We start from the raw sequence: 14,032 nt of genomic DNA, 5'->3' as shown, positions 1-14,032 counted from the left end.
TTAAAGTAAAGACTTTAGTTAATACTAATAATAATAAACCTTATTTATATAGCACCTTGCATACGGCGAATGCAGCACAAAGTTCCTCATACAGAATAAACAGAATAAACATGAAACAGTGGAAAAGAACATTTAAAAACAATTTATAACAAAATGAAGTGCTTCAAATCAAAAATCACGAGATAAAGAAAAACATAATTCATAAAATTAAGTAAAATACAACATTTTGAAAGAATTGCAGCAGTCTAAAAAGAAAAGTTTCGGACAGTCAGAGTTAGTTAAAGGTGGAGGGAACGGATGCTTTAGCTTCTTTGAGGCGTAATTGACAAAGACTGCATCCACGATTTTCTCTGGGCTGTTGTTGGGATCCTCCGAATAAACCAGCAGCAGATGAATTTTGGTGCTGACAGTCGTCTTTTCTTTGTCTCATTAAAAATAAGATATTTCTCCTGGCAGCACCGGCAGTGAAATCCAGGGAGGGAAACTGAAACGTCTTCTGTTTGCACTTTAATGAAAAAAAGAAGAAATACTTGATAAACCTTCTTAAGTGAATTATAATTGGAACCAAAATGATGAAGTTCATTCAGTGTGTAATCTGCAGTCAAAGTACTTTACAGACGGTTCGCTGGTTTAGTTCGTGTTTCGTCCGAAGGAGAAACTGTGAGAGAGAAGAAACAGCTCTTTTCAGTTTTGTAATTTTTCTCTAACCTTTGCTTTTTTTGGTGAATTTGCTGAATAATTTCATGATTTCAGCCTCAGTTATTTAAATGAAACCATGTGAGAAATTCAGAAAAGTGTTTCTCTGAAACACCACAAGGACACACAACTACACACTGATTTAACTGTGAAGGGGTCACGACCGAAAACCTTTAACCGCTGCTGTCCTTTACTTCGTGTGTCGAGTTTTAGAAACTTTTTCATGTAAAATTTGAATGTGTAAAATAACTGCAGCTGTTAAATATATGAAGTGAAAGTACAAAGTGAAGTGCAGGTTCAGCATTTGATGTACTCAAGAAAAAACAATGTTTCACAGCTTCAGTTAAAACGTTTTTTAATCAGTCTGAAATATCTCAAGACTGAGATTTGTCATCTGTGACGGGTCTAAAATACGTTTTAGCAAAAAGCTGTGAAACATAACAGTCCATGAGACAAAAGTTGCTCTTTGAAATATAAAACAAAATGTAAATTTATAAGAAAAGTTTAAAGGAGGTGAAAGATCGAAGGCCTCTTAGTTTATCCACGTTTCTTCCACAGCACAGTAACACTTTAAGTTTTAGCTTTATTGTCCTTTAAGGAAACAGAGAAGTTAAAAGGTGATTTTATTTTTAAAGCGTGATGTTTCGTGCCGCTGAAGCTGCTGTTGTGTTTTGGAAACAGGGCGTGTCCGGACAGAAGGGTTTCCCCGGGTTCCCCGGAGAGGAGGGCGTCGCTGTAAGTGTTCGTCATTCACTTTCAACATATTTACTCACCCCGTTCAAAGTTCATATTTTAGCCTGAGATGCTTCATGGTTTGTTTGTTTTTTCCATTTTCAAACAATCAGTAATATACAGTTTAACCCTAGCACATCTTTTCCTCTGCTGCATTAAATTTAACCAGCCTTTATAGACAATGTTTTCTTGTATATATTTCAATTACTGGCGATGTCAAAGATTTCACTGCTGTATGTGTCACGAAATCATAAAAACTTCAAAATGAACCTCTTTTCTTCGTTTAGATTATGTTTTCTTTTTCCCGGACCTTATAATAAAACCCCAAAATTACTCAGATGAGTAATTATCTGTTGCAGACTTCTGAATGTTATATTTTTGCTCAATTCTCAGAAAAACATCAAGACGAAAAGACCATCCTCAGCGTGTTTTGGAACAGTTTGAGACAACCTCTGACAAAACATGATCAGGAAAAATATAAAAATACAAACTCAAAATACTGTATTTTTACATTTCACCCTTACAACTGAACTTTTTTAAAAAAGTGTTAATGAATGAAGGGAGATCGGGAGAAAACCGGAGCACCTGGAGTAAACCCGATAGAAAAGTCACAAATTAATACAATTTGACAATGTTTTTTTGGGTGTGGGGGGACACGGGAGCACACCCAGAGAGAACCCAAAATAACAAATTAATTAAATATTACAATGTTTTTTTGGGTGTGGGAGAAACGGAAGCACCCGGCGAAAAACCCTTGCAAATTAAGTCACAAATTTATGACTTTGGGCTGAGCCCTGAGTGTCCCGAAACCTGAGGAATCTCGAGATTCTCAGGCAGATACCCGACCTGTGTGGGGCTGCAGTGACTGGCTGCACAGGGCTGCTGCTGCCGCCGCTGCTGCCGCTGCTGCTGCCGCTGCTGCTGCTGCCGCTGCTGCTGCTGCTGCTGCCGCTGCTGCTGGCCTCTGGCATCACGCCACCTTGCATATGTGGCCCCTGGACCGAGCTGGCCGAGAGTTCCTGCTGCAGGGCGTCACGTTCTCTGGCGGTTTTGTCCTTTTTTGCCCTCATCGCCTCACATTTCGCCTCCAGAGCTCTTTCTTTGTCAGCCGTTTTCTGGAGCTGCTGGAGTTCTTTGCGGAGGGCTTTCCATCGGCGTTTCAAGGCTTTTTCTTCAACCTTCAGGAAGTCGTACTTGTTAGCAAGAGCTACTTCTCCTTGGAGGCTGCTGCGGAGCTCGTCAGTCTGTAACTGCAGAGACCTGCTGCCCTGGATAGAGGATGAGATCTCGTACTTGATCTCGAGGTGCGTCTGCTCCACAGCTGCTTCTCTGGAGCGCTCTGCAGCTCCTGAAGTTGTTTCAGCAGAGCGTCATTGTTGTTGGTCAGGACTTTTCTCTGCTGCCATGATGTCAAAAGTTGCCCTGAGATCGCTCAGAGGTTTCAGTTTGTCCTTGAGGACCTGGATTTCTGTGGATGCGGTCTTGTTGCGTTCCTTCAGGTCATCGATGCTTTTGTCACGTTGTCATGTTCGGTCTTTGGCTCATTTGCACTTGCTGCTGAGCTCAGACGGGGTTGTCGTCAGGACTCTGTTGTCTTCCTGCAGGACTGGCAACTCAGCTTCCAGTTGGATGAGTTTGCTCTTGCAGTCCTCTCTTAAAAACACAATCACCAAAATATTTTCTTGAAAACTTGCCAAAAAGATTTTAAGAAAAAGAAAAAAAACACTAGAAGTACTTTCTTCAAAAATTACGAAAAAAATAATTTTTAAAATTCACCAAAGTGTGCTCTTGAAAAAGCACCAACATTTTTTAAATCACAAAAAAATGGCCAAAAAAAATCTATTATTTATTTTTTTAATTTCAATTTCAATTTCCTCCATTCCCAATGTTTTAATATTATTATTCACTGTTAATATAACTTGTTTTAATCAGGAAGTCTCACAGTGGTGATGTCAGAGTTGAAGCAGCACTTTCTCTGGACTCACATGTGCTTCATCATGTCTCACACTCTTCGTATGTTGCAGGGCGAGCGAGGACGTCCGGGACCGAGCGGACCTCAGGGGGTCCAGGGTTGTCCTGGACTCAGAGGACCGAAGGTACAACACGGCTCGAAGCCACCGAGCACTTCTAATTACATCTGTCATCATATGTTACGTGTCATCATGCATGTGATGTGATGGGAGCAGCTGTGTGTCTCACAGTCTCTGTCTCTGTTTGTGTCTGCAGGGTTACCGTGGCGGCCGAGGAAACAGGGTGAGTGACTCAGGGCTGCTGGAGTGTAATAAAGTCAGGACGTAACGTAATGTGCTCTATGTGCAGAGGAATGTTTGGACAAACATTAAAGTCCAGATAGAGTCAAATTAGATAACCTGGAGAAAATCAGCTGTGACACTTGACTCTCTCCCAACGCTGCAGGGCGAAGAAGGAGACGACGGGCTGGACGGAGTTAACGGAGAACAGGTACGAGAGGAAATAATCACGTCATGATCAGTTATTGCTTTAATCTGAATAATTTACCCAGAGATGGAAAAACAGAGATGACTGGTTGTTCTGTAAATTAAAATCAAACGTAGGTCAAAAACTTGAACGGGTGCTCGTGCCAAACGGAAAACAAGATAAACAGGAAGGAAATCCAAAAAACATGGAGGAATAACATTTAAGAGCCTTCATTATAATGGCTAAATCAAAAAAGCCAACATGTTTCGACCAGTACGACTCTTCTTCACGGTTTTAAAAGACATTATAGATGTGGCCGCACCTACAGAGCGGCAGGAACCGATAGGAAGTCAGCATGTAACCCAGATGATGAACTGATGAATGAATAACAAACAAAAAACAGAATGAATAATAAACCATAATGACTAAACAAGAACATGAAATCAGATCCGTTAACCCCCCACAAGCACACAAGATAATACTCTACATATGTATATATATATATATATATATACTGTGTATATATCACATCCATAAAACAGACTGTGTGAAAGAAAGTACAGCACAGGTTTTCAAACTGACACGTTAGATTCAGTCAGTGTGTTTACATGCACAGTTCAGGGGAGCCACAGTTGTGATTTATAATAACTTCGGGGATTAAGACTGTCACAGGCGCAGGAGGCCGTTTCATTAAATCAACAGTTCATGTGGGGTGAATGTGACGCCCTGATGAGATCAGGTGATGCTGAGATAAGGACGACCGTTTTTGTTTTCAGTCGGAGGAAATGAGCGGGCGTGTTCAGGAAGTGAGCTGATTGGAGGAATTTTTATGTTGTTTTTTTTCTTCTGTGTTTGCAGGGAGTGAGGGGAAAAGATGGAGCGAAAGGACTGAGAGGAGACCCAGGAAACCCAGTAAAACTGCGTTTTACACCTTTAAACTTTTCTCTTTGTGTGATGAATGTTTCTGTGTTTATCAAAACCAAAACATCATAAACAGTCTGAAAAATCTTCATTCAGCTCTTCTGAACGAAGCAGTTAGTTAGGATACAATAGTGAGTCTTTTATAGTTTGAATTTTGTGTTTTGTTGTTGTTAATATATAATTTCATGACATTCATGATCCATAATACCTTATATGTAAACATAAAATAATATATTTATAATAACTTGTTCATATGCATATTAACATTGCTGTGACTATTATTGCATCTACCTATAGTTATTATTGTTGTTGTTGTTTTTATTATTATTATTTAAAAAAATGAAATTACAGAATAATTAGTTATTTTATAGGTATTATAAGGTACCTTTAAATTTAGATGTGCATCAAATTTGGGACATCTATATCATAAGTCCATAAATAACAATTAGCTAATCATTTTTCAGACAACTATTTTATTAGTTAATTGATTTATTTTATGTGTTTTGTTAAAAGTTTGGATCTTGTCGGTTTGTAGAGCAGAAGTTTCTCTCTGTAGTTCAGTGGATCGCCGCTTTAGTCGTCACGCCTCATCAGCTGGGAGGCGTTGACCTCCGACCTCCAGCCGTTGATTGACAGGTTGAACTGTCGTCCTCAGGGTATCCCAGGTATCAGAGGGGAGGCGGGGCTGAGAGGACAGCGAGGACTGAGAGGAGATCCGGTGAGTCCAAACATTTACTCTCTCCCTCCAGGAGTGTCGCTTTTTTCGATCACATCGTGTCTTTATCCCGTTAACACGTCCAGCAGAGAAATTAATCTTTTCTTCATTCCTGAAATATTTAGGGATTTGTGGTTTACAGAGATACGACAGATTTATTTCTAAGATTTATTATCAACTGAAGGAACAGGAAGGAAGACACTGAGCACGCCTTTCAAAATAAATCCTTTAAAGAAACACAAATCCCTGAGATAAGATGTACTTTTTTAGCTCTAAACCTCATGCTGACTCATAATTCAACGACAATTCAATCACACACACACATTCATGTGAATAAAAGCCCAAAAAACAAAAACAGCACTGGTTAAAACCAGGAACTGAGTAAAAACACCAGAGGCAGGACAAAAGCTAAAAATAGAAAGATAAAAATAAATAAACAAATAAATTTAAAAATATAAAATGATAGTTGTAATAATAAAAAATAAATAAGTAAAATACTCAAACTGTAAATAAGAGGTGAATGACAGAATAGCAGCACAGATTTAAATAAATAAATATGTTAAAAATAATAAAATTATGTGGGAAGAAGTAAAACTGTGAAATAGGCTAAAATGTATAAATAAGTAGTCAATAGATAAAATAAGTTTGATTAAAAGCCAAAGTGAAATTGTCGGTTTTAAGTTTGATTTTAAATTTATTTAAATTCTTCTTCTTTTTTTTTTAATCCACCCATATTTACGGCTACGAGCACAAAATCTACTGCTGCTGTTTGCTAAACTGAACCGGAAAAAAATCCATTTTAATTGAACAGTGTGAATGCTCTTTTTAAAATTATTGTATGTACAACCAGAAATAACTAAATTTACATTCGATTTTCACAGTGAGCAACTTTTCTTCATCATTTTGGAAAAAAAAGAAATGTGATGTTAGGGTGTTGGAGGTGATGCAGAGCCTGAGAGGAATTTCTGCCTGAAAAGACTCAGATGAACTTTACAGCTGTTTAAAACGTAATCCTTGTTTTATTGTGAGATTGATTTTCTCTCTGAATGCATGTGACTGCAGCACTTCAGTAGAAGATTTTAAGACGTGACTACTGCTACATAAATGCAGCGTGGCTGTTAAAGTGAAGATGATCCACATCCATCCAAAAACAAAAGTCCTGTGTTGAGACGGTGAAATTTGTCTCATGGACACACCAGTAAACACGCTGAGTCTGCATGTTCGGATGTTTCTGAGGAGGGAAAAGAAGCTCTGATGTTTCTAATGAAGGCTCGTCTGTTTGGTTTAAACTGAAGACCGTACTGGGCGAAAAGCCACGGTCAAAATCTTCACAAAAGTTCGGTTCAGTTCAATTTTATTTCAATTCAGTTTTATTTAAAGCCCATAATCACAAATCATAGTTTTCCTCAGAGAGTTTTACAGCAAACGACATCCATCTGTCCTCGGACCCTCACGGCGACTTACGAACAAATTCCCCCAAAATATCTTTAAACATGGAAACATCTGATCAGCAGATCCTGACGTCCTGCAGGTTTCAGCCGAAGTCATCTGTCGCCTCGTTGATGACATTTACAAACAGTCTGCCGTGAAAACACAAAGTTTGTTGCCGAAGTTTAAACTGAGAGGCCTGCAGATCGCACACACACACACACACACACACACACACACACACACACACACACACACTTTTCTGCAGCTCAGCTCCTTCTGTGTCTCTTCTGTGTCAAATCGAAAGATCATTAGTAAGTTTCGGGGTCAGTAACTGTAATATCAGCTCTGCGCTGCTGTCAAACACAGCTGGATCACAGCTGCAGGCTCCACTCTAAGAAACTCAACACTGTCAGGAGTTTACCTTTTTCGGACTGATGGAGTTGAGACTTTGTGCTTCGTCTGACAGGGTGAACCAGGAGCTGATAACACCACGCCGGGAGCTAAAGGAGAGCCCGGGAACGCTGGTTTGCCGGTAAGAAACGCCGCACGCTGGATCCGTGTTGAGGCGGATGCTGCGAAGCAGCAGCGGAGGTGATGCTGCGTTCACACACAAGTCGTTTTTAACGGACGCCGACGACATGAAGCGACAGACTGACGCCTGTGTCACGCTAAAAATCAGAGATCACCTTCTCAGCGCTCCAGTGATGCAGAGACGTGAACCGATCATGTGTTTTGACTCTAGCTGGTGCTGTGTTACTCAGCGTCCTGAGCAGATGCTTTATTGGACGGCAAAATGTGATTTCAGAATGACGCTCAGACATCGATCAAAGCATAGGTTTATTTTTACCAAATCCAAATTTTAGATGACGTTCAGCCAAGCTGTTTTTTTTTTTTTTTTTAATTTAAACTCTTTATTTATAAACATTTTTCATGTTTTAAACAGAGTACAAAGTTAGGTAACCAAATAAAGAACACAGAGAAAAAAGAAAAGAATTATAATTATGAAGAAAGAAAAAAATAATCTGTCTCATGAGCTAAATAAGCATTTTTGCCACCGTTTTTCTCCCGAATCCTTTTGGAGTCGCATGGAGTCATTCGTTCTAACACATGTAAATGTTTAACAATATTCAGCCGAGCTGTTTTGTGGCAGACACACAATAGAGTGTGTGTCGAAGTAACGGCATTAAAAAGCGCTGACCGAACCTTCGACCGCGCCTCGGCGATGATGTCGCTGGTTGCACTTATGTGGTCTGTCGCTTTTTGCCGAAGATAATATCGGATGAGTTGGAGGTTGAGCTCTGTAAAAGTTGTTGAATGAACTTAGTCATTTGAATCATTTCAATTTTGGATCAGTTTTGGACCCTTTCGGACACATCGCCGCTGCGTTTGTTCCTGACTGCAGTGACTCTCGTCTCTTTAGCGAGAAACTTCTTAAAATCCTAATTTAATCATTTAATCTGATCATAGTTGTTCAACAGTTGTTCCAAAACCATCATCAGCTCATCTACTTGCATGTTTTGTCATTCTGAGAAAAGTCTGAGTTTCTCTGTAATTGACTCCGAAATCATATTTTATTAATGAAATGTATCCTTGATCGCTTTGTTGAAATGTGACGTTTTTACCTCCGCAGGGAGCACCTGGACAGGACGGGCGGCCAGGTGAGAGCGGAGTCCTTGGAAACCCGGTGAGATATTTTTTTCTTTTTCTATTGTGATCAAATTTTTCTTTAGTTTTTGTGCAGAATATAATAACAAATCATATTTACAAGAATCAGTATTGATACTGTCCCCTCCCTGACCTGTGATGTCTAAGTCATATAACTAAAAAAATATGTATTTATACACAGAATGTACACTGAGAGCTCAGAAAATGTGCTTTTTGTGGACATACATTTAATGGCTGTTGAGCTGATTGTGTTTCTGATTGTACGCAGCTGTTAAAAAACACAATTAGGAGAAACTGACAGGAGCGTTAACACAAAGTTTACATGGGCACAAACACTCAGATTCTGCCTGCTCACGACTCTGCCAAAACGTCTATCAGATAAAACCTTCATAGTCTGTTGATAACAGCATAGTGATAAATAAATCACTCATAAAAACTAAATATCTGTATAAATCTTTAAATATGTTGTTTCTGTGCTGCTCAGGGTCCAGATGGAAGAAGAGGGGCGCCCGGTGGGAAGGTAGGACGGGAAGTCCAACAACCCTCAGCGCTGTTAGTTCTGCTTTACACACCAGTAAACAGCTTTTATAAACTGTTTGTGTGTGTGTGTGTGTGTGTGTGTGTGTGTGTGTGTGTCCGTCCTCTTGCAGGGTGTAACTGGAGAGCCAGGAGATCCAGGACTCCAAGGCAGTCCAGGTGCTTCAGGTCCACAGGTGAGCAATCAGCACAGTGATGATGTTTACATGCACAGAATATTCTGGTTTTGCACTTTTTCAAAAAAATACACAATACCTACGAAATAGCGGTGGGCGATATATCGAATTCACTAGAGATAGCGCAGTTTGTTCCACGTGGGATATATAAAAGAACTATATTGTGAACAGAAAGTTGAAATTGTCATTTCGTTTTTATGAGCCACCGGTATTTTGGCTCTTCCGCTCTCCTCTACGGCTCTCTGCCTCTCAGACACACACACAAATCAGGGCTTTTGCAGAGCTCCAGACTCTGACATTTTAGTCACATTTTGTGGCCATGGAGCACTACTGCGATTTGCAAATACTATTAATATCTCAACTATAGAGCTGTTAGTTTGTTTCCAGCTTACAAAGAATAAATCATCAGGTTTAACGACGCTGCCATAGCAACTTAACTTAATGAGTGGCAATGATGAGCAGATGAGTTGTGTGTTTGTATCAGAGCTCCGATTGCGACTACTTAGTCACATTTTGCGAGCACGGAGCTCCAGTGCACCTGCAAATATTACCAAAATATGAACTGCAGAGCTCTTGGTTTGTTGCCAGCTCAAAATGAATGAATCCTCATGGGTAAAGTTTAATGAATGTTTCAAAATATCAAGATACATGGCGAGTATCGTGGTTATAGAAAATAAATGAATGAATATTTAGAGCCGTATCGCCCAGTCTTAAACTCTGCTGCAGACGTGGCTGCTCAAATGTCACCCATTACCATCACACACCTTTTTACCTTCATTCTTTCTTCCTCCATCCCTGCAGACCACGCACTTCTGCCACCCAAATCTGCATTTTGATTCGGTCTGGTAGTTACTGGTCATATATGGCACCAGGTTTCGGTACTCGGCCCTACATACAACCAGCTGTGATTGACATAAAACACACTCGTGAGATGCATCCATCTCCAAATAATGAATAATGTCCTTCAGGTTTCTAGCAAAATGCTACAATTGGAATAAAGTCTAATTCTGGATATGCGAATGGAATATGTTGTTTACATGAACTGTATAAAATTAGTAACATTAGTGGAATTTTATCTTTTATGTAAACGTAGATTAATGGCTCCCGCCTCAGAAAGTCAGATTATGAAGGTAGAGGAAGAGTCGAGGAGTTCAGCTCAGGTCAAAGACTGGAAGCAGAGACATGTTTTAAAATCTTAATTATTTCGTCTTGTCCCTGCAGGGCCCCAGAGGGGTCAGAGGTCAACCTGGACCCAGAGGAATCCCTGGCCTTCCTGGACCTCAGGTCAGTTCATCACCTCGACCTTCACTCCTCTTCACAAATTACACAGTAACTGAACTGACCCCAGACCAGCTGACAGGACGACACACACTCTGATGTGTTGAACTTTGTCTGCAATCTAAAAAATGTTTTTCCAATATTTTCTTATTTAATTTTCCCTTTTACTTATTTATTATTTACATTCATTGAATTATTTTATTTGATCTTATCTTTAATTTATTTCAACGTGTTTATTTGCTTAGCTTTTGACCTTCATATCTTTACAAAAAAAATTAAATAAAAAAATGGACCACTAAAATAAAGTGTCACCTCAGATGCTTCATGTTCTACACGTTTAATTAATTTCAGTTTTTTTCAATAACATGAAAATTATTATTCCTGACACGTCGCTGAAGGTTTGATGGTCCGGCAGGTCCTTTTTTGGGACCGTAGGAGACATCAGGTTTTGGCTCCACGTTCATGTTACTGTGCTGAGTCTTGTTTTATGCTGCATGGCCAAAAATATGTGGACAGGATAATGCACAGAAATTTCCCTGAAAAAATACAGAGGACATGATCTCAGTGGTAGCTCCAAATGTAACCTTTGTTGTATGAAATGAAAACCTAGTTAAATTAGTTTCAGAACATTTTACTTAAAATATAAATGTAGAGAATACAACTTTAACTTTTTTTGTTTGTTTATCTTAATATCTTAAAAGTTTTAGCAAAATGGATGTATAAAAAAATGTTCAATCCTAAACCTGATTTTCTGTCCCTCTGGAGATTCTCAGCCGTCTTAAACGTTCATCAGATTCACTTCACGAGTGCGAGAAGTGTTGGTTAATTCTGTGGTTGTCACATTTGACGCCTTAATTATCACGTGTCACAAATCATGCAGACTCTGACAGATGATGTCACCGCCTGACGTCTGGGACTCATCTGGTTTTTGGCTCCAGTTAGGAGGCAGAAAAAGTCATCGACGTTCCCACTTAGTTATTTTTATTTACTGAAAATAATGCGAATATTGTCTGATCAGATTTGTAAAGTGGACAAATCTGATCAGACAAGTAAATATATGTTGTTAGATGTTACTGAGAATATTTGGTCATAATTGTAGCTATTTTCAATCCATGTGTTTTATAGATGTGATCCGCCCTCAAATTATCTTTATTTATGAGCCATGCGTGGAGGTCGTTGAATTAATCAGAGCCAGAAATAACTTTTCAGAGCTGATTCTTTCCAAAACGCTAAGTGAGGAAATAAAAAGTGTCGCCAGGCAGAATAACAGTATAGTGTTGTGAAAAAGCTATAGTATTTATTATGGCTATAATATAAAAAATAAAAGCCTAGAGCCTGATATCGTCCACCCGCCCGACAGAGGTCCCGCTGCCGGTGGCCTTTTTTACACCATGATTTTTTGGGTATGCACACAAGGATGCTCAGCTTCTCTGACTCTGTTGGTTTCCTGCAGGGTGGACCGGGACTGGCTGGAAACCCGGGAGCAGCCGGACGCCGCGGAGCAAACGGGCAGAAGGTGTGTGACTTTACCCAGAAACATGTCACCAGTTTAACCTCAAATCAGATTAAATCAGATCAGGGCGAAAATACTCCGTGACAGGAAAATAAAAACTGAGCGTTTTTGCTGTTCAAGGGTCAACCAGGAGATCCAGGTGTTAAAGGTGTTCCAGGACCACAAGGAGCCAGAGGGATGCCCGTAAGTCGCTGCAGTGTTTGTATATAATAGTATGTAAAATAATATAAACTGTGCATCTGATGTTTGTGCCTCTGTCTGTCTGTCTGTCTGTCTGTCTGTCTGTCTGACTGTCTGTCTGTCTGTCTGTCTGTCTGTCTGTCTGTCTGTCTGACTGTCTGTCTGTCTGTCTGTCTGACTGTCTGTCTGACTGTCTGTCTGTCTGTCTGTCTGTCTGTCTGACTGTCTGTCTGTCTGTCTGTCTGTCTGTCTGTCTGTCTGTCTGTCTGTCTGTCTGTCTGTCTGTCTGTCTGTCTGTCTGTCTGTCTGTCTGTCTGTCTGTCTGTCTGTCTGTCTGACTGTCTGTCTGTCTGTCTGTCTGTCTGACTGTCTGTCTGTCTGTCTGTCTGTCTGTCTGTCTGTCTGACTGTCTGTCTGTCTGTCTGACTGTCTGTCTGTCTGTCTGTCTGTCTGTCGTCTGTCTGTCTGTCTGTCTGACTGACTGACTGTCTGTCTGACTGTCTCAGGGTCAGGACGGCAGAGACGGTTACGGACCTCCAGGATCTAAAGGTGCAAAGGTAAGAAACTGTCCTCCATCTTTTCAGAAACATAAATCCTAAACTGTCAGATAATTTGTAAGAATATGGTGCATTTTTTAAATTAATAGTAACTTGTGGTACTTTCTCGTTACAGGGAGATCCTGGTTTCCCTGGTTACCCCGGTCTACCGGTGAGTCCACTTACACTTGCTGTGAATTCATTTTAACAACTTTATACAAAGCCGACCCAGATGGAGACGAATGATTTAAGTCGTTCAGGACTCATGTTTTAGATTCAGAAGCTACATCAGACGTTCGCACAGTAACAGGAATAAAGTGTGACTAAATTTATGTGCATGCTGGTGTTTCTCCAAATGCTTCTGGAGCCCTGAGAGAGATAAGATCTGTGTTTATTCTGCGCCGACAGTGAAAGTCGACTGTTTGTGTTAATGTTTCGGTGTTTATATATTCAAAGATAATACAGAAGGAAAATATGAGAAACAGAAAGCACTTTGTGAATTTGCTGCGTTTCTGTTGTTGTGTTCAGGGTGAGGATGGCCTGCAGGGACCCAGAGGACATCCAGGACGTAAAGGGAACCGAGGACGCGGCGTGAGTGTTGACTAACTGCGATTTTGATCTTTTTTTTAAATCTGTGTTTTTGCTTCATGATAACTTTTGTTTGGTTTGTCCGATGAACGCAGGGGAACTCAGGCAGGCCGGGAGAACCAGGCAGGCCTGGAGAGCAAGGATACTCAGGACACAGGGTGAGTCCATCATCATCATCATCATCATCATCATTAAAACCACCTTCACTCTGCATACTACCTTAAAAATGTATTTCACTGCTGAGGAGACCGTCTTTTCATGAAACCGTCTTTTCTCTCTAAAAAAACTAAAAAAAAACAACTTTTGATTAGGGCTGCGGCGTTTGATCAAGACATAGAAAAACCTACAGTTAGTTAGTTAGTTAGATAGTTAGATAGTTAGTTAGATAGATAGTTAGTTAGATAGTTAGTTAGTTAGTTAGTTAGATAGTTAGATAGTTAGTTAGACAGTTAGTTAGATAGTTAGATAGTTAGTTAGACAGTTAGTTAGATAGTTAGTTAGTTAGATAGTTAGATAGTTAGTTAGTTAGATAGTTAGATAGTTAGTTAGTTAGATAGTTAGTGTTAGATCCTTTACAGCAATACTCCGATAAGCACGGACACAAGGGTGATAAAACTTTGTTAAATTT

General features: G+C 39.9%; 1 protein-coding gene across 2 annotated transcripts in view; it reads left to right on the top strand.

Annotated features, from left to right (window-relative positions):
- The window catches only part of col6a4a (collagen, type VI, alpha 4a), a 105,874-nt gene that overhangs the window by 46,962 nt on the left and 44,880 nt on the right, over positions 1 to 14,032 (top strand). For both annotated transcript variants that reach the window (XM_088084720.1, XM_088084719.1), the window contains exons 16-32: positions 1,378 to 1,431; positions 3,453 to 3,524; positions 3,655 to 3,681; positions 3,844 to 3,888; positions 4,723 to 4,776; positions 5,441 to 5,503; positions 7,398 to 7,463; positions 8,562 to 8,615; positions 9,081 to 9,116; positions 9,247 to 9,309; positions 10,531 to 10,593; positions 12,041 to 12,103; positions 12,221 to 12,283; positions 12,787 to 12,837; positions 12,953 to 12,988; positions 13,345 to 13,407; positions 13,500 to 13,562. In XM_088084720.1, the coding sequence (XP_087940846.1) occupies positions 1,378 to 1,431; positions 3,453 to 3,524; positions 3,655 to 3,681; positions 3,844 to 3,888; positions 4,723 to 4,776; positions 5,441 to 5,503; positions 7,398 to 7,463; positions 8,562 to 8,615; positions 9,081 to 9,116; positions 9,247 to 9,309; positions 10,531 to 10,593; positions 12,041 to 12,103; positions 12,221 to 12,283; positions 12,787 to 12,837; positions 12,953 to 12,988; positions 13,345 to 13,407; positions 13,500 to 13,562 (936 nt within the window). The remainder of the gene's footprint in view (positions 1 to 1,377; positions 1,432 to 3,452; positions 3,525 to 3,654; positions 3,682 to 3,843; positions 3,889 to 4,722; positions 4,777 to 5,440; positions 5,504 to 7,397; positions 7,464 to 8,561; positions 8,616 to 9,080; positions 9,117 to 9,246; positions 9,310 to 10,530; positions 10,594 to 12,040; positions 12,104 to 12,220; positions 12,284 to 12,786; positions 12,838 to 12,952; positions 12,989 to 13,344; positions 13,408 to 13,499; positions 13,563 to 14,032) is intronic.

Source organism: Plectropomus leopardus, chromosome 11, assembly GCF_026936395.1.
Source record: "Plectropomus leopardus strain MGB_pleo_1.0 chromosome 11, ASM2693639v1, whole genome shotgun sequence".
Classification (NCBI taxonomy): domain Eukaryota; kingdom Metazoa; phylum Chordata; class Actinopteri; order Perciformes; family Serranidae; genus Plectropomus; species Plectropomus leopardus.
This window is presented reverse-complemented; position numbering and strand designations above follow the sequence as displayed.